The sequence below is a fragment of the Asterias amurensis genome, chromosome 20 (assembly GCF_032118995.1).
Source record: "Asterias amurensis chromosome 20, ASM3211899v1".
NCBI lineage: Eukaryota > Metazoa > Echinodermata > Asteroidea > Forcipulatida > Asteriidae > Asterias > Asterias amurensis.
The window spans coordinates 14,934,631-14,962,177 of NC_092667.1; the positions used below are offsets into that span (position 1 = coordinate 14,934,631).

Consider the following 27,547-nt stretch of genomic DNA (forward strand, 5'->3'; position numbering starts at 1 on the left):
ATGTCAATTCCTCAGGCATTTTGTTTCAATCTGAAACCTCAAAATGGCATAAAGCCTGTTCGTAATATCTGTATAATATCACCATGAAGTATATAGACCTGACTTATGATCTATTAGGTGACGGTACTATTCATTTTTTGAAAACGGCCATGTGCTCAATAAGAAACTCCCATTGGCTTCGGAAAGCATTTAGTCTAGGTCTTATCAGTTCAAGCGTAGCCTGAATTGAACCGTTACCATCCCCCCCCTCCCCCCCCTCCCCCGCGGCCCCATCGCTAAAGACTTCTAGTTTTTGTTTGCTGGATTTTTCTGAGAGTTCAAGGTCAGACAGTTAAATAAAAGTCAAGTGAACCACGAAAATCACCATTACATTTTTTGATAATCACAATTGAAACAATAATATTGTCTCTTTCTTTTCACACTACAACCATGGAGGTAGAAAAACCTCCATGCTACAAATGAGACACTAAATGGCTTTCTTCATGAGAAAACCGATAGTTGAGAGCTAGTGTTAAATGTAATCCGAATGAAGAAAAGATGTTTACTCTGACAAAAGCCAATGGTGCAATATGTCTTTATATCGGCCGGCTCGCTTGGAAAACATCGGAAATTTTGTTTTTAAAAGTTTCGGAATGGTAGCGGGCGCAATGTATGTGAGTACTGACAGACTGGAGGACCGACCGTGTTTGGCCGATCGGCTTGCTAGCTCCACCCAACTCATTAATATTAACGTTCACATGGGTAACTGTGAACATTTGTTGATAAATGTATTTTTATTTTACTTCATAGTTATACCGCCAAAAGATAAAAATGAAAATCAATATGACTTTGAAAAAAATACACACGTATAAATATTTGTAGGTATACAATTTATGTAATTTTTGTGTAAAATATAAACGATTTTGGTTGTTAAAACCATGGCGGTTAAACATAATTTTCGAAGAGCTTGATTTCCCACAATGCAATGTATCCACACAAGATGGCTGCGCCCTTGTTCACGTGCTTCTAAATATTGTTTACTAGTTTGCGGTAGTTCGAGACCGAATAAAAGGTATTTTCTTGATTCAGTTAATGGAAAAGTTAAGTGACTTGCACAATCTGATAATAAGTGATATGCCGGACAGCATGTCGGCGTATTTTGTAAGCTGTAGTTTTGTTTATGCGACTGTTGACAACATTTGACGGACTGACCAGTCACTGACATAATTAATTGATTGTTGGTAATGTTAAACTTAAAAGACATGGAATGGGGGGGGGGGGATAAATGTCACCAAGCAACAAGATAAATCATTGGATTAATAAATAAGATTTTTAAAAATATATAAAGAAAAGAAGTGGTGACCGGAATTTGAAATTTTGCTTGTTTTCATTAAAATAAAATTGTTTTCATTAAAATAAAATTGTTGTTGTTATTGTCAAAAGTTGTTAATGTTAATCAAAAACAACAATGTGATTGTGAATGTAATTGTAAACCTCCACTCCGTGAGAGTCTATCATGTCCACATGGCACTAGACTTGTAGACAAGGGACAAGTCGTTAAATCGGCCCCACGAGCTGAGATAGTGCTCTCGCGAGATCACTGCTCTTGCGCGAACTGATGGCTCCCCGATTTCGATTCCTCGGAGGAGTCGAAATCGGGGAGCTATCAGTTAGCGCGAGAGCAGTGATCTCGCGAGAGCACTATTATCTCAGCGCGTGGGGCCGATTTAATGACTTGTCCACAAGTCTACCATGGCACAAGTGCCACTTCTACTTTCTTTCTCGGTCAGACCATGCATGGCCATGGAGGATGAATCCAGACATGTCAGAGAGCAAGAGCGAGAGAGACATTTGATTTGATTTTGAAGGATACTGACACTAGTTAAAAAATGTAAAGTAAAACACTAGCACCATAAAAACTAGTCCTAGAACTATTTCGGTTTTGTCCGCTATCGTCTCCCGTAACCGTAAGCGATAGCGGACGAAACCGAAATAGTTCTAGGAGTACATAAAAACTATAAAATATTATAGTCTACACTTTGGTCCTACAGTGCCAATAGAATAGTCAAACTCTGGACTCGACTCCTTCTGCTTCTTGGTTGGCGAACTATGCCTGCAACTTCGCAAGTACCTTTACTTTCAGGAAGTCAAATCACTTTTAAAATAGAAACCCAGGGCCAGGCATTTTTTTTTATTCTATTGTTTGTATCTAATCGTTTGTACTTGACATAAAAAATAAAAATAAATTTTTTTTTTTTTCATTTAGATTAAGTGACGTCCTACGACCTAGTCTGCCATGAAGATCAAACGCTACAAGCATGCCCGGCGTTATCTTGGGTTCTACAAGAATCTCTTTAACTTCCAAGAGCCCCATCTAGTTCTTGTTGATGGAACCTTTACTTGTATGGCTCTACGACACAAGACAAACATCCAAGAACAACTCCCAAAATATCTGGGTGGAAATATACAGGTGAGAAATTTTGTAGAAAATAAATTAAAGAGTTCAATTTTTCAAGGCTGGTATTTTAATATAGCATGCTTTCATATTCATAATTCTCAAGTCAGAGACCAGTTGTTGTGTGTTTGTTTGTTTTAATGGCTGCAGTATTTGAGATATTTTACAGAGCTTACAAAGCAGTTGCAGACAGTGTATGTGTTTGGTTTGATCAACCCTTTCCCTATGCATGAAATGATAACATTCCTGTGAACATTTAGGGTAAGGTTGTTGTCTGGAAAGTAGTAATCAACATGCCTTATCTTCAGTATGTAAACACATTGCCTTTAACACTTGTTCCATGTTGTGAATCTGTCAATGAATGTTCGCGTTGATTTGTATATTTTGCTCTAATATTATTTTCTTCTTTTTTTCTTGCAGATTTCCAAATGTTAATAAGCGAGAATTAAACAGTTGTCCTAAATATCTTAACCTGGACACTTTGTGAAACACTTCCCAAACATACTTTGGGAAACATTCCCAAAGAGTTGACCGTTTATTGAAACTGTCCACTGCACTGATCTTAAAGGTCATTATTATTGTCTTGTATTGCTGCTATGTATGGTAAAGCATTCTTGTCAGATATGTGGATATTTTGTTGCAAATCTTGTGAAGTTTTTGTATGAATGCTTCCTCACTTAAATTTGTTTGTATTATTGTTTTACCCTTCCCAGTAAAACATTGTAAAAATGTATTTTATCTTGTGCTTTTTTTTGCAGATTTGTTTTTTATTCCAACTTTGATTACTACATTGTCTTTAAGCATTTGAATTTGTTGTGTTGCATGTTTTAAAATGTTGCATTGAAATGTCTCTGAACATTAATGTGGTCACTTCAGTATTACAGTGTATCTATTTGTTTCATGAAATAATGCCATGTATATTTTGCTCTGTTTATTCTGTGTCGTTTTTTTGCAGGTTTCAACATTTTGAAAACAGTTGTTATTATAATGCTCATACTCATGGGAACATTTTCCTGTGAGTTGTGAGTTGACCAAATATTTGAAATAGTGAAATGTCTTTCTGTGGTATAATATTGTTTCTAAGCATTGTTTTCAAACATTTAAATATTTTGTTGCGAATCTTGGAAACTTTTTGTATGAATGCTTTCTTGAATCTGATCTTTTTAATGTTTTACACTTCCCAGTAAAACATTGTAAAATGCATTTTATGTCATGTTTTTTTTCCAGAATTGAAACATCGCTCAATATCAATGTGATCAATTTGTGACCAACTATCATGCATTGTTTTACAGCGTATTTGTTCCATATTGCATTGACAATGAAATGGCTGAAATGTCGGTAGATTTCGCTCTAACAAATCGTGTTGTTTTTGCAGGTTTTGACATTTTGTAAGTGAGATTTGACAATTGTTTTCCTATATATTTTAATGTTCATACTCTTGGGAACATTTTCCTGTGAGTAACCAAATGTTTGAAATCACTAACAACACATATCTTAAATTCAATCACATTGTCTGATCCCTCTTTGCATTGTACATACCCTTATGATTGTTTCATTTTACTTATGAAGCACTGTTCATGAACTCTACTTGTGTTTTTACATTTATTTGAACATCTTTGAAGATTTTGTATGAATGCTTTTCTTGAATTTGATCTTATCTGAAATTGTTATTCTTTTTTACCCTTCCTTGTTTTACATTGTAAAATGCATTTTCTTCCCATTTGTTTTGTTTCGCATGTTTTTTACTTATTGTAACTTTTAGTTAGATTTGGGTTTTTCAACTTGTTAGTTAGCATTTAGTGATTTTCTTTAATTTAGTCCTCGTATCTTAGATCTGTCAGTAGACCATAACATGCTTTTATAAATACTTCTACCCTTTGCATATATTTGTCTTTTACGGAGCTTTAGAGGAGATGTTTAAAATTGAAAAACCTAACCAATAAACATGTAAATGTTGAAACATATTGCGTATTTTACATTGGGAGGGACATTAATAGGGTACTAATGTAAAGTACATTGAGACGGTTATTGTGAAATGCGCTATATAAGAACTATTTACTATTAATATTAGGCCTATTATTATTACTATTAGATAGAAACAAAGGACTTGTGTAGATGGTTACTGGGGTGTGTTTTGGCAGTTCGTAACCAATAATTGTTTCAGTCATTGACCGCTGATATACCGATGGCAAATTCAACCGAAACATTTAAAGGTTATAAAGACTGGTGAAACCCACCCCTGACCCACTGCTAAAATCACTAAACTCTTACAAGTAGTATGCTTGCATGTATTTCTATCTCTGACAGTCAAACCTGTCTTTAAACCCACAGCTCATGACTACAAAGTGTGCCATAGTAGAAACAGAATCCTTAGGTAAGGAACTGTTTGGAGCGGCAGCCATCTTGAAGCGATACAAGATTCTTAAATGTCCTCATCGTGAGAAGCCGGTTCCAGGAGCAGATTGCTTCACTGAGTTGATTGGAGAGGAAAACAAACAACACTATTACATCGCTACTCAGGTATGTTGAAGGAATTTCCTTGTATATTAACCACCCCCCCCCCCATAATCTTGGTTGACCGATCATTTGAAATCATTCAACTGCATTGGTTGCATAACTGTGTTCTTGTGTGCTATGTGTAGAAACATTAACAACATGATATCATATGCAGGCTTGCATAATTTATCTATCATTAAAGGATGACATTGAATGGTAAAACAGTAGGAGGGTTAATTATAGGATGTTTTACTGAAGGGTGTTTAAGGAAAGATCTATGATGAGTTAACTCTACAACTTTTTATGTCATGAAAGCTAGCAGTTATCTATCACTTTGGATAATTTAGAAGATTGGCTGAAAAATAAAAAAATTGCTAAAAAATATAAAAAATAAGAAAGATAAAACTTAAACATGTTCTTGTAAAATGTGATTGCCCGAATAAATATTATTATTATTATTATTATCTGAACAGAAATCATATTTGGTTTCTGTATATTATAAAACACTGGAAACAGTTTATAACAATACTTCTAAATTAAAGTGTGTTATAAGTAGCATCCTCATAAACTATCTTTTCAGCCACTAGTAAAGTGTAACAGCGCCCTCTATTGATATTATTGAGCTGTTAAATTCCCCTTCCTGATTGGAATGCCTTGTGTATCTGAGCTATGGACTTCTGGGTGGTTTGATTCACTAAGAACATCCTTGATTGGATTTGGCATTAAATATCAATGGAGGCGTTGCTGATAGAGATGGCAACCAATGGAGAGCAAAGAAAATTCATTTGATTTCCAGGTTGACAAATGCCAATCCAATTACATGATAAAGCTATGCAGTATGATGTCACCAAAATGTCCACATTTCTAGAGGCCTGATACTTCATGGTATGGAGGCAGCAAGGGAGGTTGCCTCCATGCCCCCTGGTCGTTGTCTTGGTGCCCTTGAAATGCTCCAGTAGATACTTACAATTTCCTCACAAGGTGTCCTTTACAAAGGAGAAAATGCCTTGGTGCTTGTTTGTTTGTTTGTTTGTTTGTTTGACTGATCTTCCCATCAAGGGAATTCAGCAAACTCCCACAAAGGGATATATACACCAAGCTGGCAGCAGCCAATCTCTCTCATACAAACATTGGTTTAACGTCTATGATTATGAATTACACAAGTCAAGAAATTGTGATTCAGTAACTAGACGACAATATTTTATAGCTCATCTCTCTAGCTCTTTCTCTGGTGTCTGGATTCCTTTCTCCCTCATGTGGCACACAGTGTGTATATTTGTACTTCATGATGATCAACAATTGTCTGTTCTGCTGCAGATGTGTGCAGCCACTTTTAACTGCTGCTAAGATGTCAATTATGCCTTGGTCTTTTCCTTTATTAAATCCAATTGTTTCTTTTCCTGTGTTTGTATGTGAAGAAAGCATGCTGTATTTTATACTTTGATGGGCTCCTTCAAGTTCCCTTTCCCATTTTTAGATGTTAGTTTTCAAAGAGATAGCGGGGATCAATGTGTTAGTTGGTGACAATTTGTGCTCAATCCGTGTTTTGTGAGTCAGGAGAAAATACTGAAAAGCCATCAAGTTTCAACATGTTCAACATTGTTCATAAATTGTGTTGTAACCAAAATAAACTGTTGAGTTTTTGCTTTAATGATTTCAGATTCAGTTGTCAGGAATATTATGACCTTATTTCACACGGAAATAGATCTCAGAAAAAAACGTGCTCTAGTATGAGCTTGATGTCCAATGATGTGTTACACATGGTTACACTGACTCCCAATAGAAAAACACCCACAAACAGATAGTGCAACAGCTGGCAAAACATCAACATGTGTCCAAGGTATGGCTTTTAAATGCTTTGTACTTGGTATATCATGGATGATAACCTGATTGATTTTTGTTCTTTGGCCAATTGTCATTGACTAACAGTGAATAATTTCAGAATATTCAGTAAATATTCTGGTAAATTTAGCATCAAAAGTATAAATTCTTTGATTTTGACTGTGAATGGTGACAATTTGGTTGCTAACCATTCGGCCTACTCTGGCTGTTAACATATAATTGGCGCTTTTAAACATTGTATCAAAGCAACTTCCATTTTTCCTACCCCTGTTCATAAGACCTTTTCAAAAACAATCCTGAAATGAGCTCAGCTCCTTTGGAGTATGCAGCATCGTCAGCCAAGTTGGTGCACAGGTTGCTAATCATGCACATCAACAATATCTACCCATGCAGTGTACCTATTTACTCCTGGGTGATGCAAAGTTGTTGTAGCTTTTTGTTTTGCCCAAGAACACAATGTTCCAGTTTCAATGTACGTTGTTGCAAAATCAGCATCACATCGACCAGCTCCCAGTACTTTTTATACTATATGCAGTACACGTACTGTACATCAATTCCTATGCAGATCACACTGATGTGTATCCTGCTGCGTTGTTAGCGGTATAGTGGGCATGTTTGTGTAAAGAGCACTGCACAAGTCTACTATGTAAGTGACCTTATGCCAGAGAAGTGACCCCATGATAGAGAGTTGACCTATAGTACTCTTCAGCTAAGTTTAAAAACCATTGATGTATCTGCTGTGCAATGCATTTGTGTCTTGAAAACTACACATGTAGAAGATTGGAATGAATGTACTCTTCTAAAAACCGATGATGTGCCACCCCTTTATAGTGTTTTGAAAATTGGAGTTGGATTTCACAAGACTAGATTCAAAATGAGGAAAGACATAAAAGACCAGATGCAAAAGTGTTTTGTTTGTTGTTTTGAGAAGAGAAGATGGATCTCATTGTCTTTTGGGTTTCAAAGTACCGTATTTTCCTGCGGATAAGACGCGTCTTATCTGACTTTTTAGACCCCAAAAACATCGATGCGTCTTATCTTTCGGTGCGCCTTGTCTGCTGACGATTGATTTTTTTTTTTTTTATGATCACTGCGTGAAATAAAAAATACCTTCATGTCCAATTCAAATCAACGATCTTTGTGTGAAGAATCCTTACTCAATAATGCGGTCGAACAAGGCTATTCAGACACTGAGACCGTATTTTCGTTCGAACAATGCCGCAATCCCCCAGACGGTCCAATTATTCCAACAATGCTGCAACATGTTTATTCCCCATGACCGTGCTTTCATTCCATAATGCCGCAATGCGTCTAGCTTTCGGAACAGACGTCGGCAGCGTACAAACGTTTTTCTGTGTGGCCGGGTATTCGTTCCGAAAACGATTGACAGTCAATAACTTCATACAAACGTCATTCACCCAACCGCTTTTGTGTGGTAAACTTTGAGGGTTTTTATTGTAGAGAACAACGATCTCTGAAGTGTGCTTTAGGCTGAATATTTATTGCCTCCTTTTAGACGTTTGCTTTTAAAAATTATTATGGGAACGTAGCATTATCTTACTAGGATATGATTTGTATTTGTTTGTAGTGCCAAATAAAATAATACAACACTAGCCCAAAAAAAATAGGGAAGAAACCACATTTTATTTTATTGAATTATTTTATTGCTTCAAAACTTCGGGTAGGAACGGTTGTTAAAATCATGGTTGCCCTTGCATGAAACTTGCCTGTAAAATCAACGATGTCCTAGTTCAGACTCGAAAATCTCTCAAAATGACACAGAAAATTAGCCCCAAAGCGCAACTGTTCCGAGGTCTGTAAATTTAATCACGCAACACAAAAGCAGATATCACGCCTATAGTCGTTGTTACTGTGCGTGTGACAATAAATACAAGAAACATTGAACGCTAGAGGGAGTTTTAGAACAATGTAATTGCGTGAGGTTAAACGCCCTCTATTGGTAAAAATTACGCGAACCAGCAATAAACGCATTGAGACAAGACTCGACGTGTCTTTCTCCGCTAGATCCAGTGATACACTGAACGTGCAGTGACATAGATGCCCAAATAGTCACTGCTCTCAAGTCCGCAATGGAATTTGACTGCGTATCTATACGTTCAGGCTATGTCTGAGCATGGTCTGAGCATGCTTGCGCTTGGGATCCGCACAGTCACGTGGGAATTTTGGCGCATTTCCAGGCAGCGCAAATGCGAGGGCGTAGCGCAACCCGTCGGCGAACATCGCTCAATACGGTGCCCACATTGTCTCCAACATCTGTTGTGCAATCTCGAGATTGAGCAGCGCAATCCACAGTGTACATGTGCATATCAGTGTGCATGCAGCGACATCCCGGCCTTACGATACATTACTACAAACACACGATACGTCCGTCTGTCGTTGCAATGTATCTGTATCAGCAAAGATCCTCGTTGTGGGACGTCGGATGTCCAGGGAGGCATTGTGTTCATGTTGCAAATAAAATTAACTTCAGACGGTGCGTGGACCATGGTTTCTCCCCGCTGATTGGGCCGAACTTTATGTTTTTAACAATATACAATGTACAGCGTTGGCTGATTGGATAAAGGTCGGTATACGTAGGTTCTCAAAGGCAACAAATTACGTCTTTGTGTCAATGTACCGACACCGGATGGCGCTAGGTGTTCTTTTGTGTGCGGTTAAACGTGCGCCTTGTGCGGCGGTGCGCCTTGTCTGCTGACGTTTGAATTTTTTTTTGGACATTTTAGCGTCCTGCGCCTTGTCCGCCGAGCGTCTTATCCGCAGGAAAATACGGTAGACATTGAAACTTACATGTAACATAATTAACAGATAGCTATCAGAATCAAAGTCAATATTTGAGCATCATTAGAGCAAAATGAAGATACTGAACTGTAAAATAAAGAACCGGTGAACTGGTCCTGTAAAATAAAGAACCGGTGAACTGGTCCTGTAAAATAAAGAATCGGTGAACTGGTCCTGTAAAATAAAGAACCGGTGAACTGGTCCTGTAAAATAAAGGACCGGTGAACTGGTCCTGTAAAATAAAGAACCGGTGAACTGGTCCTGTAAAATAAAGAATCGGTGAACTGGTCCTGTAAAATAAAGGACCGGTGAACTGGTCCTGTAAAATAAAGGACCGGTGAACTGGTCCTGTAAAATAAAGGACCGGTGAACTGGTCCTGTAAAATAAAGGACCGGTGAACTGGTCCTGTAAAATAAAGGACCGGTGAACTGGTAATGTAAAATAAAGGACCGGTGAACTGGTCCTGTAAAATAAAGGACCGGTGAACTGGTCCTGTAAAATAAAGGACCGGTGAACTGGTAATGTAAAATAAAGGACCGGTGAACTGGTCCTGTAAAATCACTGGCCTCGAGCCTGTGATCCAGTGTGAAACCCGAGCCCTACCCCCCCACCTTCTGTCCAACACTTTGTGATAATCAATGCACTACTGCATGATGTACATTGTAACCTAGGGAAGCACCTTGTAATGTGCAGCTTGCTCCGTTAATCACATCAATCGGGGCTGCTCCTTGTAGCGTTTCTCTTGTCGGTATTTGTTGCTTGGCTTCCCTGGCCTTGCAGAAAAACCCCTCACTCTTTCCAGCCCTCTCTTAATTTGATGGTTACACACTGATCAATACCCACGTTCCTTTCTTTTGTCTCTGCATCCATGGTTCGGCAGGGAAAAAAGTCGTGGGACACTCGGGCTTGCATCAACATGCAAATTGAATAAGGTGAACCGACCTCATGCGATTAGTAGGAGGCAGTGAAGGACATTATCAAGGGGGGGGGGGTGACTTCTGAAACAAAGTGCAGCATCGTTGGGGGGGGGGGGAGGGTTGGTCATAATGAGAAAAGAAAGACAGAGTGGTAGAGAGAGAAGATGGATGAGAAAATGAAGTTAGTATGGAGATGTGGAGAAGGTGAGGTACGTTGAGAAAGGACGAGTAGAGGACTTGGTTATTGACAGATTGAGACAGTGTTTGCATGCAGAGTTACATGGTGTAGATTGTAACAAGATTGACTGGCAGAGTAGACAAAGACAGGTGCCTAACACCCCCCCCCCCCCCCCCCCCCTCCCTCCCCTGCTTATTCAAAATGCATTGGGTCCACCTTGCCATATTCATCAATGTTGAGATTTGTGCAATAAAAGAAATCAAATTGAGTGAACAAAACTCATGTTTGAAGTTTTCTTGTTCACATGTTTGTTTGAATGTAGTGGATGTAGCTTGCATGTTTTGTTCATGATAATAATAGTGGTTTCTTACATAGCGCTCAAATCAACTCTGTGCCGCTCAGTATTAAGTATTTTCCTGCATGGTGTGGTGCTACGTTTTGAAGTTTTGAACCTTGTCCTTTAAATTGCACCATGTAGTGATTTAAAAAGTGCTCTCTCAAAAACACCCTGAAAGCTCCTCTAGAGGATTTTCAGATTAACTGCAATGAAATTCAATAAACATGTTGGAGGTTTTCGTGGAAACATTTTGTATGAAAATCTTGTTAAATGTAAATGTGGATGTATAGTAGCTTGCAGCATTTATTCACAATGAGATAAATGCACAGGTGAAGGCCTCTGTTGCTATGAGAGGAATCAAATTGGAAAAGAACAATAATAATTTTTTTATGACAAGCTTTTAACACGGATGCAGCTAGCAGCATTTCCGTTCATAAGGTCTCAATATTAAAAGAGAATTATGCAGGCTACTTCAGTGTTGCTTTATCACATGGTTAGAGGGCAAGTTTTTTCTTTGTTACGTAATGCGAGAAATCGCCATGAACGCTTTAAAGTTGCAAAACATTTGAAATGAAAATGGGGGGGGGGTAATTAAACTCCCCTGGGAATTGTCTCTTCAGTGTTGAAAGAACTTGTACATGAGACTTTGAGTGGCAGTGCATTAATAATGGATGCTAGTCATGTTATTTTGAAAGGTTTTTTCCTGATTTTAGGATTAAAAGAAATCTCCTTGAGCCTTTAAATTTTCTTGAATGAATTAAACCAATCACAAAAGTGAGGAAGGAAAAAAACACATTGTGTCAAAATCTGTCATCACACAGTTTTGTTTTTCAGTACAGATGTCTGTATCATTCAACGATTGAGAACAAACATTCATCTAAAAAAAGGCACAAAAGGAAAGGAATTAAAATTTGATTTAAAAGGACAAAAAACAATTTATGCTGGGAGTAAAATGCCAGTGACCATTTAACTGAAAGGGCGCTTAAGTCAGAATGCAAATTTGACTACATGCCCAACCTGTTAATTGAATGTGTCCACCGCGTGTTTCTCCCATTACATCTTGCTTGACACACCACACCATGGAGGCGATTAAAAAAACTACACCATCCGGAAAATATTGGCAGCTTTGTCCCGTCGTTTGAATTATCTTCAGCCAACCCTGATGATTCTATCAAACGCTGGAATCCACTGTTTTTTCCGCTACTGACTATTTGAAATCAATGATGATAATAATGGCTGCTGGCAACGGGTTGAGCCCTGGAGCTGTTACCAACGTTTAAACTGACTCGTTATTGATGACTCGGCCCTATGTACTTGGCTTGTTTGCGTCTTGTATACAATGTGGTACATCTTTTCTTTCCTCCTCCCTATATCTGATGTTTATCTTCTACAAGCAATTTTTTTACGACAAAAGCAGGTTTATTTAGTGACATCTTTAATTCTTTCCTTGACAGCCTCCATTCAAAATCCATTGCCCCCCCCCATGTTTTTGTTTTATTTCAAAATTAAGAATAAAATGATTGAGTACTTGATGATCATGGTCCAGGATGGCATAGAATTACTTAAAATGACAATAAAAAACTTTTTCCCCCGTCTTGGCAACCTATACTAGTCAAAAATTATAATATTATTAGCCTTTAAACATCAGTGACGTTCTGGGTTTAAAATAAGAAGGGGGGGGGGGTTGGCAAGACTGCAAGCCATTTTAAAGAGGAAGGAAAATGTCAAATTCATTTTTTTAAATTAATTTTCCAATAGATCAAGCCCTCATGTGAGTGAGGACAAATTACAAGTCTCTAACCTCATGTTAAAATGGTGTAAATAGCCATTCCATACAATCATGAGTTTACTGGCCCGATGTTAAAACTACTGGCCTTGTGTCCAGTGTAAAATACAAACCTGCTTAAGCAAGTGTCTTAACCATTATTGCTTCGTCGTTCAGATGGTCATCATTGTTTTCTGGCTGGCTGGCTGGCTGGCTGGCTGGCTGGCTGGCTGGCTGGCTGGCTGGCTGGCTGGCTGGCTGGCTGGCTGAAGATTGGCCACAGCAGCTTGTAACTCAGGTGCTACATAAAGTAGGGGTGGGGGGGGGGCTTATAGTTTGAATATAGCTCCTCGTACCTTTTCAAAAAACTGATGAGCACTTTGAGAAGCCCTTGGAGGTAGACAAGTTTTAAAAGAAAGTTGTTGTTTTCCTGTCCAATTAAATAGGTTTGTAGGATGACATATCTATTGACAACCTAGAGAATGGAAATCTTTGATCTGATTTGTGACTGCCTAATGGTGTGTCATGGGCTCAAGCTCTGGTGTTGCCAGAATGTGTGGGAGGGGTCCCAGTCATTGTGCTTGTTAAGAGTAGGAGGCTTCCTGTTGGTGTTAACAAACCATTTCTATTTTATTATTGTATGCTTTAGGATCCTGAGTTAACAGAGCACGTTCACACCATCCCAGGCATCCCTCTTCTGTACATGAACATGAATGCAATCGTCCTGGAGAAACCCTCAAAAGCATCCAACCACTTTGCTGAGAAATTAACCAAAAAGAAGACCAAACCCTCAGCGGTGGAGAAGGAAACATTGAAGCAACTGAAAGGAACCGAGGAGAAGTCGAAGGTTGAGCGGCAGAAGAAACGAAGACGACCCAAGGAACCAAATCCTTTGTCCGTTAAGAGGAAGAAGAAGAATAAAAGTGTTCAAGAAACTCCAAAGGGGGCGGAGACTGCTGGGAGGAGGAAGAGGAGGAATAGGTCAAAGGTCGCTAAGCATATCCGGGAACAAATGAGAACCTCTGATGAAAGGTAACGAAGAGTCTTGTGTCAAAGGTCATTGACCCTGAAGCATTCTCGCATTGAGATGAGACATTGAGAGGATCGGTGGTTTTAAGAAAGTGATGATACAAAGAAGACATTTTCATCTGATGTGTTGCACTGTGACTAAGATCAATAGAATTGATTGTCATCTCTGACTTCTATCCATTACAGCTTAAAAATAGAGGATAAATTGCTTTCAATTTATTCCAATTCAATTTGTATGTTTTGTATACATCTTTCAAATGTCATAAACCACTGCTGCTTCGTACCTCTCTAAAAGTGGACAGACTGGTCCTGGAGTCTTCGTTCGCATCAGTCAACAAAGACACCTGCCATCCACCTGTTGTTTGCATAGGTCACTGGGTGCCAGACTAGTATGTAAAGTTCATTGCTCTTTAGGGCAACGACCCTGAGCTGACTGTGGACTCACTTGTACTTCACTAAACCTTCTGAACGAGCTTCGGTTGATCATTATTATTGTTGCTTATTTTGTTAGGGCAGTTGATTGCATTGAGCTGTTTTAATGAGCTGTTCAACAGTTGCGACTGCCACTACCTTTGACTTTTTGTTGTGGATTCTTTTTATTCTTCTGTCAGTGTAGCAAGAAATGAGATTATTGATCCCACTTGTGAACTTCGAAAATTCATTAAATGTCCATGGGTCGTTTTTAGAATATCTTTGTGTTCAATCCTTTATTGTGTAGACATCAACAATTCTCAATCCGATTGTCAACTAACATATACAGTTTTCAAAGCTTGTTCTTCATTGTTAAAGGTTTTGAATACTTTTGGATCAAGTATGTTCAGTCCAATCCTTTAGTTTGTTCTTAAACATATAACACCTTCACAAGGATGGGGATGGAGACGACCAACTGGTATTTTTTTTTACTTGACCGTGTACAATCAATCTGTGAAACTTCATCAAAATGTTGTCAGGTTGGCTCAGTGGTTTTTGTCTCTGCCTTTCACCTCTGTGGACCCCGGTTCGATACCCGGACCGGGCCTTCAGTGGACCCCGGTTCGATACCCGGACCGGGCCTTCAGTGGAGCTCGGTTCGATACCCAGACCGGGCCTTCAGTGGACCCTGGTTCGATACCTGGACCGGGCCTTCAGTGGACCCTGGTTCGATTCCCAGACCGGGCCTTCAGTGGACCCCGGTTCGATACCCGGACTGGGCCTTCAGTGGACCCCGGTTCGATACCTGGAATTCAGGAATGGGCCTTGTATGTGAACTGGGTGTATCAGTCCAAACCTGACTGCATGCTTTTCCTCCCACGTCTAAAACGTCTGAAATTCTTGATTGTCTTCTCTTCAACAAGTGTGTGATGTTTCCATGAGGATGCTTTGCCGACTATTTAATTCAGATTCAGACGTTTTAATGATAAACAACATGAAGTAGCAATGTTTTATTCTAGAAGTTTAGATTGGCCTGCTCTTTTACCAAATCATTGCAATATCGTTTGGGAATTTTTTTTAGCTCCACTTACCTATCACCAAACAGGTTTTAATTCGAAATTAAGATAGACATTTCTCATGATTGTTCTTCTGCTTTTGAGATTTTATCTAACCCTCAAGCTTTCTTGTAAGAAGCAAATCAGTCGAATGGAGAAATAAATCATTGTTTATAAATCTATAGTTTCCTTGTTCTGGTGATGCCCATCTGCAGTCTATACCTCCTGAATCATAACATCTTGGTGTTACATCTTGGTGTTTCTGGGAACCTAGGTGGAACCCATGAGTGCATTCTACTTTTCAGTTCAAACCATAGATTACATTTGCTTGCAGTTCACTTCATAGCTTCGAAAGAGGAATAAGAGAAATCGGAACACATGACAAATTGACAACTCCACAGTAATATGTTCTTTAGTAGGTTGTTCTTTTTTTTATTATACCTCATCTGTCTTTAGCATTATTTTCACATAACTTGTACTTAACTTTTCTATAAATTATCAAAGACAAAAATGGACATGGTTACCAATTATAGCATATCAAAATCCCCCTCCCTCAGACTGACCCATATTCAGTTGTTTCTCTGTGTATACACATGCACATTGTTTAATCTTGATTTGTACAGATTTATTCCATTGTAATCCCCCTTTTAAAAGTAAAAGTTGCAATAGTTGAATGTTTCTCAATTGGAGGCGCGATTTGATGCCAGTTTAAACGCAATTGCATGTGTGTGATTGTTCAATTAATATTGAAACTGGCCGATGAACGAGCATTCAATAAATACTTTTATGCTGTCCAAACTCGGGCACAATTTCATGGCGAGCCTACCGCAGAATTGGGCACATACGCCGCCCCCTCCATTTCTTCTATTTTGTATTCCAAATCTGCTGGCCATAACATGTTAAGTGCAACTGTATCGGTTGAATTTGAAGATAAATAAAGTATGCAAACGAAAGACGATTGCAAACAGGCGCCATTTTGATTATTAAGGAATACGCTGTGACATGACGTCATTATATTAAATCACACAAGATAAAGCAATCGTTCTATTTCCCATTTATTGTACCACAGTGGCCCCTTTATAATCAAGCTTAAAAGTAGCCCTGACAAGCAAATTCAATTAAAATGTTGTGAAAACCAAATTGCTGTTTTTCTGTCCAAATCGATAACGATTTCTATAGAAAATACACTGTCCAATTGGAGACTGGCATCTTTGAACACAATGGACTGGACACTACCATAGTAACGAAGAAAAACCTTATACAAATCTACATAGAAAAAACACCCTGTGTCCGATCATGAATATGCATGAGTTAATGTGACGTCAAACCTAGAAACAGCCTCTCATTGTCAAGGAAGATATAATATTAATAATATATGCATGAATTGATGAGACAATGAAAGATGTAAATGAACAAAGAAAGAAAAGACGACTTGAGAAAGTCTATGTCTAAAAGCCAAGCGTAAAAAGCGACTGAAACCCGTTCGAAATATTTGCACTTCTTTATGATAAATCCAAAAAATTGTTTGTTTGATTTGACGAGTACAACCGAACACTGACTGATCATTTTCTTTTGTAATTATCTACATGTACAACATGGCATTAATGAATACAAGTCACGTGATACACATTATAACAATGAAGCTATACGGAGCCTATTCTTCTCATGATCTCCTAGACTTGTAATAGCACTCCCAGAGCTATGTATTAGAAGAAAGAAACAAAAAGTTTGATATAAAAGAAAAACACTTTATTTTTATACAAGTCTCCCACTCCCTACATACGAAACATCGGCGGTGGGTGATAGAGTAGCCTGCTCAGTCTTCCGTGCGTTGGCTTCCAAATAATAGATTGTACATTATGCGTTAATACACTTAAAAGGACGGATATACTGAGCAGGCTAGTTTATGATAAATTAAGTATTGACTCGAACTAAAGACGATAATTACGTACAGTACAATATTCAAAATACGCACATTAGACTCGCTTCCCGTCCACTCATCACACATAATACAAAATCTTATTATTTAAAAAAGGAAACAAATCTTTCATGATCATTTGGTTATTAAAAACATTAAACGATTAGTTTTATTTTTGGCAATAGTTGCCTTTTCGCGCGACCATACAAAGTATGGAGGGCGAAAACACACAAAAGTCTGGACTTTATGTCACAAGTCCAATATTTCTCCATGATCTGCGAACAGTTCTGTATGAAACCTAAATCTAAACGAATGAGATGTACAGTATTAACAATCAATTGTAAAATCTGCAGTCCTCATTTATAACAATAGCAAATCTGGTGGGATTGTAATCTAAAAAAACAATTATTTTCCCCAACTCTAGGAAATGGTTAAGAAGTCTTTACAAAAAGACTTTATAATTTCATTATTCTGTCCAGATTGATAATCAATCTGTCTTTTTCTTCGTATCTTAAATTTCTACAATATCTCTATAAAAGTCTAATAGATGAACATAGTTTGTATCTAGTTTTACACACTGCTAAAAACAAATAATAAAAACAACAACATTACACGGAGTTGAAACCGTTGAATGGTCAGCGCGCCCCCTAGCGGCTTCTTTTGGCTATGGTCCCTCATTTCAACGAAAACAAAGTCTCACAACTTCAACGAGAACTACTGTTCGTACAAAGAGGTAGAAAGCGACGTTTGGCAAACAATTATCTGAAAACACTCTCTTTTAAAATAAAAATAACTTAAGGGTGGGAATTAACTCTACTCCATTGAACAACCACAACTTGGAGTTCAAGAATAGATAAGTTTACATTCGTTCTTTTACTGTGATGTTCGACCCGCTTGAGTTGTGCACACGCTTTAGTTCCGACCCCAAATAGAGCTCATGATATTGCTTAGCACGTTTATATGATAAGCGACAAATAAAAAGGGGGAAATGGTAACCATTCTATGAATAATAAAACATCAGGTTACACTGTGGCTGGTGACCTGCTTCTGCTTAGCAAATCTGCTTAGGGGACTTTGTGTGTTTTATAAGCTTAGCAGTTCTTTAAACGTTGCCCATGTTGGGATCCTTTGGCCAATATTGAGTAAAATTTCTGCTGAGTGTGGTTGGGAGGGGGGGGGGGTGTAGTGGTAATGACGTGTTGGGACCTTAAAATATATTGTATTGCAAACAATGTTTATCACTAATTTCGGAGAAAATCTCAAGTTCATTAAAAGCCGACACTGATTAGCTTCGTCTAGGAGAAAAACCTAGCAATAGTTGACGTAATTAATGACGTCATAATACGAATACTAGTCTACGACACGGCACTACTTAACACGAACAAGAAGATCTTGGAAAATCAAGTTTCTTGATTTATAAACGAAGGGGGCGGGGTATGACTTGAGTCGGCCATCTTGAAACTGGCTAGTATCCTGCCGTTCATAATGTTATGTATGCATAGGATTCATAGGATGCATAACAAGCAGACGGTAACCAACTGAATATCTGTCCTGAATGAAATCGGGAGAATGTTTTTGGGATTGCAAAGTGAAAGACCTTAAATATGAACTCTTTCTAAAGTGACTACATTGTGAAGTAATAAACGGCACCCCATGGCTTTTACACGAAAGCTACGTAAAAATAATGGAACATTGCACGTGTAAATACTATTAATTAACAGCTTTTCATAAAATCGGAGACTTATTCAGCAAAGATCGCTTGTTCTGTTGCTATAGAAACCTAATGTAAATCTTCATAACGGTTTATCTTGTTTTTCTCGGATTGAGTGGATTTTGACAGCAGTACTGTTTATATACTCAGCCTTTCATTGATTCGGAAAAAATCATTCAAATTTTATAAAATCCCCCTAAAAAAATCAAAAACATAATCTATGCAGCAATTTGGTTTATTACCGAATTTGACGTACGCATCATATTATTATAAACCCAGTCACGTGTCTTCGTTATGACGTCATCGCAGCTCCAAACTCATCACAGTTCTACATTTTTTGTCACACAAGATTAGTTGTAATGAATACATTATTTTTGGCAAACAAAATAATGCCAGTTTTGACGGGACAAATTTGTGTTGGCACTTTTTTTTTTTTTTTTTTTTTTTTTTTTTTGCAGTTCATGGAAAATATACACTTTGGTCATTTCTTCGATTTGCCCCTGTACATTATAAGGAGATAACAAGAATACTAAAACCCCACTAAGTGGACGTATACTTTAACAAGATTTGTCAGCCTTTTGTTTGTTTGATTGTCAAATGCGATGATACAATGCAACTGAAACAATACACTTTATAACATAGATTTTAAGGATAAGTTCAAATACAGCCTCTTGTTTTACAACCGTGTTCTGAGAAATTAAGATGAATTTGAAATCAAATATGGCAGCTCCTTAAATGAATTTGCAATAAGTTTTTGCCGGTAACAAGCGTTTTAGAAGGCGGTGAACCTGTAGAAATGTTTTTTTTCAGCCTCTCGAAATATCCCTGTATTGCCACCAACCATCTGAACTTCCTAATAATCAAAAACAGTGTCCTGGCATGTGTGGTATGATTTGACATATACCAATTATTTAAAGTATTATCTGTTAAAACACAATGAGATCCAATGTTATTATCTTAATAACAATCCCCTTGTATTACATGGAATACGTGCAGAAGCTGCTGTGCACCAATGAATTGCAAGTATCAAGTGTTTGCAAAAACCACAATTGACCACTCAAAACTACCTACAAAAAAGTCCAATCTTATTATTGGTTTTTAAGACGTAGACAACACATAAAAAGCAGGGCTTATACTGCACAATCTGCACTCACTGGCTCATAACTAATCTCGCTTTATAGGTGAGATCCATTGCCATCAAAGGTGCTTCTTCTTAAATAATCATTATTAATAGTATTCGGTGGGAAAACAAGGTCCTAGATTGGAGAAAAGTTCCCCCTTTTCAAGGGATGGATGGTCACACGCTTTTTAACCAACAAGAAAAAAATGCAACACAAACCATTATACACTGTCTTTGGTACAACGATACATGGTCAGAAACGTCATACACGTCGGACTATACTGCGCATGTCTGTACAGACGTCTGACGTCAGATGTTTTATTTCTTTTTGGCGGGAAGATTTCTGTTAAAAAAATAATCCACGTGTTGTCATGCTGCACCTCGGTTCGTTAATGTCTGATATCCTGACTTCTCAATTCCCAGAAGGGTTCCGACATAGCTAGCGTTTTATTTATCAGATGTTTCACTGAAGTCTGCGTTTGCCGAAGGTGCAGAAAAGCAGAAATCTTTCTCCTTAAAGATACGCGCGTTGTTCCTGTATGGATCAGTCAGTCTCTTATATATTAACGTATCAACCATCTATCTCAATCTTTCCTCCTTCTTAACTTGCTCCTTCTTGTGTGGTGGATTGATACGGTTGTTTATAAGTCTCATACCACTTCCTTGTTCCGTGGTTCATCCGACTTCTCGCCGTTTGTTTTATTGGAGTTGGAATCGATCTTGCTCCCAGAGGTGGAATGGGCCGAGTGAGGGGTCACATTGGGGAATGCTTTGTCCATGTATTTCAGCATTTCTGTCAGCACATTCTGGATGGTTGCCATAGAAGCAGAAAGCGCGGGAGTTCCAAAGCCATGTGAGATAAGACTGAAGTGGGTCAGGCATCGTTGGACGGATGGCTCTAGGATGGGTTGGGGCCTTGTGTTGCCGATTGGTGTACGGTCTTGACACATCACATCCTGGAGTTCCTTTAACACTTGCCTACAGAAAGATACAAACAATAAAATATATTTAAAGAAATTGCCATATATACTGGATACGCTGAAACATAACATAACAGAGCAGACTTCTGCAACACGCATCTGTTATTAGGTGGATGTGAACCCCAAACCTTGACCCTGAACGAACTGTGGAATGAGACGGCGGCTGTCTCCCAGTGCATAACCAAAGACTGTATACAGAAACACAGCGTGTGTGCACTTCTTTGTCTCAAAGGGGGATGCAAATGATAAGAAAACGACCCCTTATACAATTATGGTATCTTAATGGTGTAACTATTGGAGAACCATAATGACAAACTGATACCCGAACTCCATCAGTAACCAATTGAGAAACTTGATGAGCTCTGGAGGGACGATGGCGCGGGGGTAGGGGGGGGGGATAAAACAAAATAAGGGGTATCCTGAACCTTGGACCTTGAATGCGAGAAGCTTTAGATGCATCATGTATTTAATCCATTGAGACTTGATGAGAATGAAAAGACTGAGTTGTTTGACACCCAAATGAAACACCTTTATTCCCATTACACCACCATTATTGAGAAAACGTCTTCATTATCAAATGTCATCATTTTGTATGGCAGTCTATTGAGGAAGTATAGTACACGGCATGGGTCAACCAGGGAAGACGAACTTTCACCATACAACGGGAGGACAATAATTCAGTGGAAACTCTTTAGCGGGAATTATTTGCGGAATCCGAGTTGAGTTGAAAGGAAGATCTGGGTCTCCCACTCGCTTTGCACGGCCAATAATGGAATGCACTTACCACCGCAAAAAACGTATTGTGAATCGACCTAGATATATGTACCTTTATTCTCTCATATTCTCCCCCTCTTTCTTTTTCTACAATTTGGTTAATAGTAATGACGGGGAATACAGTAGAGTACTAATTGCTTTCTAATAGTTCGCTTTGCGGTGCGGGAATGTGTGGATTCAATGTGTGTAAATGTACTCCTTCAATAACGGAAAGCAAACATGTCAAAAAAGGGGAAAAATGTAACGATGAGTCACTTAATTCAAGAAGAAAATTTGCGAGGAAAACTAGGTTCTAGCGGTACGCTTTACTCAATTTAAGTCACTTTACACTTTAGTAATGTGCACTTCCCCCCATGTATGCAATGTATTTCGTTGAACTTGAGATAAGTCGACTGAACGTGGAGACGATTTTCTTCTTTTTCTATTCATAAAAGTCGTATTTTATTATGTTCCACGATTCCTCCATGTGGGAACCAGTCCCACGTCCCAATTACGAATCGGATATCCAACTTACTTTGTAGCTAGGACCATGTTCCTCCTAGTTGGGACCTCAGTTGGGTCGTTGTGTTGTCTGGCAATATACTCTGATATCTGTCTAGCAGGAAACTCTGTCTCACATAGATAGCCGTAATCACGGGCTAAGTGTATTGCTTCACCTGTAGCAACGAGAAAAGGAGCACCAAATTATTAGTTATATAGAAATTATCATTATTTATTAGTATAAAAACACATAGAGTTGTGAACTCGTTCATTCCATGGTATTCCTTGGTCGCTGCACTTGTTACATGAGAAATGTTGTCAAAAGTTTAGAAAAGTGTAAATTTTTGTCACGACAAGGTTGACAAAAATGACACACAAGTATTATCAATCAATCAAAGAAAGTAAAACATGAGAGCAAAGGAATAATCAGGTGGATTTTCTTTTACACCTCACGGCGACCACAGTTTGCATTGGGTTGTACTTCCATGTGTTTTGTCTATATGTTGTTTGGGAAACATCTCTGTCTGCCAGTTCAACTAGACTGGAGTTAAGACTAAGAACAAAGTTCACGATCTTCACACGTCATGCCATTATAGTTTATGTACGAGCCGTTGTCTTCACCACGTCTAGCCTCCGTACGAGCCGCCGTGTGTGACAAGAATGACACTTTCCACCCTGATGGTGGCAATTGTATACGCACATTGAGATTCGCCACTATGTATAACAAATGTTGGGCATAATAGAGTATAATTTCAAGGCGATAAGGTGAAGAATGGAGCTGAGCCCATCAGGGCCTTCTCAAGCTGTGCTCCAATGTCCCTCAACGACTCTCCACAATACATTATCCAAACACAGGCTCTTTTCTCCAAACTAAAGAGATGGATACAAATGTTGTATACTCAGCAAACAACATATTCAGGCCTGGCTACATTGATACCGCGGTAGTCAAGGTAACGGCGATCGTGCACTATGCTGCCTCTCCTATATATTTAGTTTTTTCCTTTTTCTGTCTCAAGCTCAGGTTTGGGGACTTTCTTTCCCCTCTGCTACCTGCGCTATTCGCCTCAGGGTGTTTGAGAGATTCATACGCGCCCAATTTATACGTTGCTTGTCGTAATTGCGCACCGACATGCTGGATTTGGACGTGAGATACCGTCAGGGTAGATATTGCAAGAAAACACTTAAGTACACTTACACTGAACTGAACTTTGTATCTTTGTTCTGATTGGTCGAATACGAATCAACCAACCTTAAAGAGTGTTCGAATTATTAGTGATGTTTGAAGGTTTGCATGGTGTGGATTATAAGAAAAGTTGTGGGTACAATCATGCCTCGTTCGGAAAAAAAAGGTGTTGGTTCAAAGAAGAACCGCGGCTGTGATATTATTATCGACGGACCAATAAACCAGTCTGATTCGCGAATGGACAGTTGAAGACAAAAACATAGCAGGTTTTAATATGAGAGTTTGAACACAGGGTACCAGACGTATCGTAGTCCACCTGCCTCACCCTCTATCCATACATCAACTACATCTCGCGGACTGTGCACCCTGCTCAATTCAGGTCATCTAAACCTCCCCTATCTATCCTGAAGCATCTAATATTAATCAACACACATCGCACCAGGTTGTAGCTGAGCAGACTTATGAAGCGGGTCGCGAACCCACTGAACGCTTCCTAACACGTCCGCGGGACCTCGCGGCAAACCCTCGGGGCCAATGATGCCCCAGCCCCACCGAGAGCCGTTTTTTTAAAGGAACACGACAAGTCGACCGGTTAGTGCTCTCTTTAATTCCTAGTGCAAAAAAAGGGAGGCCTAGATCTAGGGGGCTCACATGGGGACTGTTTTTCAGGCAGAGAAGGATGTGTTTGGGATGGATGCGCCTGCGGGGAATAACTAATTACTGTATTTTATCATGCTTCCCTTTTTGGGGTGTAGAGAAAAGCTGACGATAAATAATTACCCGTCTTTGGTTTGAGGAATGACCTGCTTGATTCCTTCAGGCAATTGGTGCAGTTTGGGGATACCAGTATTTACTGGGACAAGCTTGAGATGGGTGTGGGGGGAATTGTGTCAGTTTGCCCCGCGTACTCTTTAGCTCATCACCCTTGAACGTTCCAATTAGGGGGACCTTCTACAATGTGGGTTGAATAATACTCTATGAAAGATCGGAGGGTAGGGAGAAAGTCCCTAAAGACTATAGAGACATTGCCTTACCGTGTAGTCGTCGTGTGAGCTGGTGACATACTTATCATGAGGGTTTGGGTGATAAGGAAATTGGCCGGGCGGTGAAATTAGTACTAAACCCGATTGCGTCCCTGATAATAACAACCGTTTCTTCAAACGTGTATTTTTTAATATTGATGAAATATTTCCCAAATAACGGTGGTTGGCAATTGTTGATTCCCTGTTTGATACATTAACATCTTACGTCACGTAGGTTATAATAGTAACAATTCTTGTTCATTTGGCCGTTTTATACAGCAGGTTATCCTAAAGTAGACGAACCATTCATCATCTCCTCCAAGCGCTTTTCATATACCTCCTTAATATGTGCGTTTTAGAACAGCAGCATCGTAAAAGAGCAACCGTTAAAATGCACGGTTAATTCAAATTGCCTTATTTTGTTTTAGATCGTTCCGCGCCACGTATTGCACCGATTGCTTCTCTCCACAAACGACGAAAACACGCTTCGATTTTCGGAAATGATTCTTTCCGTTGGATTAATGGTTTCGGCGGCAGTGATGCTTCGAACAGCGTAAATAGATGGACAGACAAGCGAAAGGAAAAAAAACCTTCGCTACGGTGCACTGGGCAAAATGGTCGGTTTCCGCCTTACGGGAATGCTGGGGGCTATAAACATAGGCCGGGAGGCTGCATCGCCCCAGGGCTTGCAACCCTCGCACTTTCTCCCTCTCTCTTTCTATCTTTTAAAAGGACGGCTGAGTTGGGTCTTATCGTGACGTAGGGTCGTCAGCTGGTTGCAGTGTTTTTATGAAAGGAAACCTTATTGATCAACAGTCTGATGTAGAGGATGGGAAACGTTGTGTTGTGTTGCTGTGGAGTGGGCCTTTGAGAAGGTAGAAGAAGGTGGACTACATAATTAACTTTCTGGACCTCTAGATTAGTACCATGGAGACTGTTTGGTGTCGTGGTGCAAGTCATTACAAAATAACAAAACTTGAAAATAATAATAATAATAAAAAATCAAAAAGATCATAGTGATTGTAAACTAATGTAGACCGGACCAATAGTTCTTTTGAACCATGATACAACAACAAAGCACATCTTTGGTTATGAATCTATTGCCACATTTCAAACTGCAAACCGAATTCCAAACATTGCATGAGTGCAACTGAACTATATTAGAATCCACACTTGTTATTCCTTCAACCAACTTTCTCGGGAGGCAAATAACACTTTCTATTATCTTAAAAGAAACCATCAGAGAGTAATTTTCTTAGCGCAAACTTCCCTGCTGCCTCGGCCGGAGAATTATGACGAAGCCAGGGGTCACACACCGCTCGTTCCTGCCCGTTTTGATGTCATAGAACCCTCGGTCTTTTCTCTTTCTTCATTTGCCTCCCTTCTGACCTATTTCTACGGTCTAATTTGCGAAGTGAGGGATGCTTTTTCTAGACCCCTGTAGGCGGTGTATGTGGGTGCTGTGTGCCGGTACGAGTAGGGGAGGCTACGGTTCGCCCTGGGCAGGACACGTGCTAGTGGCAGCGGCTCTCTGACTCAGCTACCACGTTAATGAGATATGCTCGTAACGTGTAGGTCGCCGTGCAATAGGTGTGCGTCAGTAGATTTGGTTTACTATCACGTGTTGTGCTATTAGATTTGATTGCAGTTTTGTTTATAAAAAAGTTTAGGAAAGTAAGTAGATGACATCATATAATGTGTTTATTTTATAAGGCAAAATTGTGTGTCACCCTCGGTCAGTGCACCAAACCGCGGGAAAGTAGCAGTGTAGGTCTATACTTTAATATAAAAATGATGATTTTTTGGTGCTAAAACCTTACGCGTGTTGACATTTTGAAACATAATTGAACACACTTGTGTGACTTATTTTCGTCTATAGTTCGACTATATATCGATATATATTATTCGGTGGACCACACTTCTGTTGTTATTGAAGGTTGGAACTAAACACACCCTAACAATAAGCTTCAACTCCGACTCAATAATTGGGACGAGTTTGTGAATTAAATGACGGAAGACCTTGGCAGGAATATGCGAGACACTTTTTGTTGATGGTGGCCACCGCGTAAGGTTTCATCAACCAAACCTTGAAACTTCCAGCAACATCTCATTTGTAACATACGCCAAGTCATTTTCTCATTCACAACTGTTCTTGTTATTAAAAAAACACCTCCTGAATTGAAGGGATATTTGTATAATAAAGGACGAACACTCCAAAGTGACAGATCAGTCTAGGCCCAGGACCTAGCCCCCCTTTTCAACCAAACAGCGTTGTTTTTCCTGTTTTCGCGACACATAAGACGTCTTTTCTGAGGTCAAACGTAACAAAGCATAGAGGCGGTTGACTCAGTGGAATGCCATTGTGTGCGTTAATTGGACATAGCTCTCCATGGTTGATCAATGGAGGCGGAGGCTAAAAATGAGCGCAATTAAAGTACACTGCGATTTACCACACAATGGTGACAAGAACGACTGCCAGCAGATTTAGGCTTCAGAGTTAGACAGGAACAGTAATCAGCAGATGCACCACTATTTGGGGGAATAGATGACAAAAAGTTTGCTTTTTCTTGCGGACGCTTTTGTATTTCAGGGTCTTCATTTGATTACAAGAAAAAAAGGAATCGACATTTGTGGGAAATATCACACCGTTCATGGTTGAAAGCATTGTGACGACTCGCTCGTAAACTTAAAAAGCTATTTAGCGGAATTCAGTCGTGGAAAATAAATTAAAAAACTAGCTGAAATGCGATGAATTAAGAGCCGCATTTTGACAGTAGCATGTCAAATTCTCAAACCATCTCCAGCCAGAATGTTTTTCTCATTTTGAAATTAGAGGAGGGTTCGATTTCTTCTGAATGTCACGCTGGGTTTATAGGTAATAATTTTTTTTATGTGGCCAGTCGGTTTCAATATTGCAAGAAACATCTCAATAATTCATACCTTTTTATGAACTGAGAGGGTGTTTAGCCTTGGTGATATTACCTGTGTTGTTTATTAGTATGCAAACCAAGGCGTTACGAGGTGTTCTGACGCTGGCCAGCCAATATTAAGCGTGCTCTTTTATATGAAAGAGTGAATATTACATATTGCGGTTT

The 27,547-nt window shown here is 39.1% G+C and overlaps 2 protein-coding genes across 4 annotated transcripts in view; one reads left to right on the forward strand and one right to left on the reverse strand.

Annotated features, from left to right (window-relative positions):
* The first annotated feature begins 963 nt into the window (after window positions 1-963).
* On the forward strand, window positions 964-18,197 carry LOC139952228 (rRNA-processing protein UTP23 homolog). The gene is made up of 4 exons (XM_071951292.1): window positions 964-1,051; window positions 2,246-2,449; window positions 4,766-4,954; window positions 13,419-18,197. The coding sequence occupies exons 2-4, from the start codon at window positions 2,276-2,278 to the stop codon at window positions 13,803-13,805; spliced, it is 750 nt and encodes a 249-aa protein (XP_071807393.1). The 5' UTR covers window positions 964-1,051; window positions 2,246-2,275; the 3' UTR covers window positions 13,806-18,197.
* Window positions 18,198-18,324: 127 nt separating this feature from the next.
* Window positions 18,325-27,547, reverse strand: part of LOC139952227 (transcription factor AP-2-epsilon-like) — a 149,219-nt gene continuing 139,996 nt past the window's right edge. For all 3 annotated transcript variants that reach the window (XM_071951291.1, XM_071951288.1, XM_071951289.1), the window contains 2 exons: window positions 22,282-22,423; window positions 18,325-20,991 (listed from right to left, as the gene is read on the reverse strand). In XM_071951291.1, coding sequence (XP_071807392.1) covers window positions 20,664-20,991; window positions 22,282-22,423 — 470 coding nt within the window. In that variant the 3' untranslated portion in view covers window positions 18,325-20,663. The remainder of the gene's footprint in view (window positions 20,992-22,281; window positions 22,424-27,547) is intronic.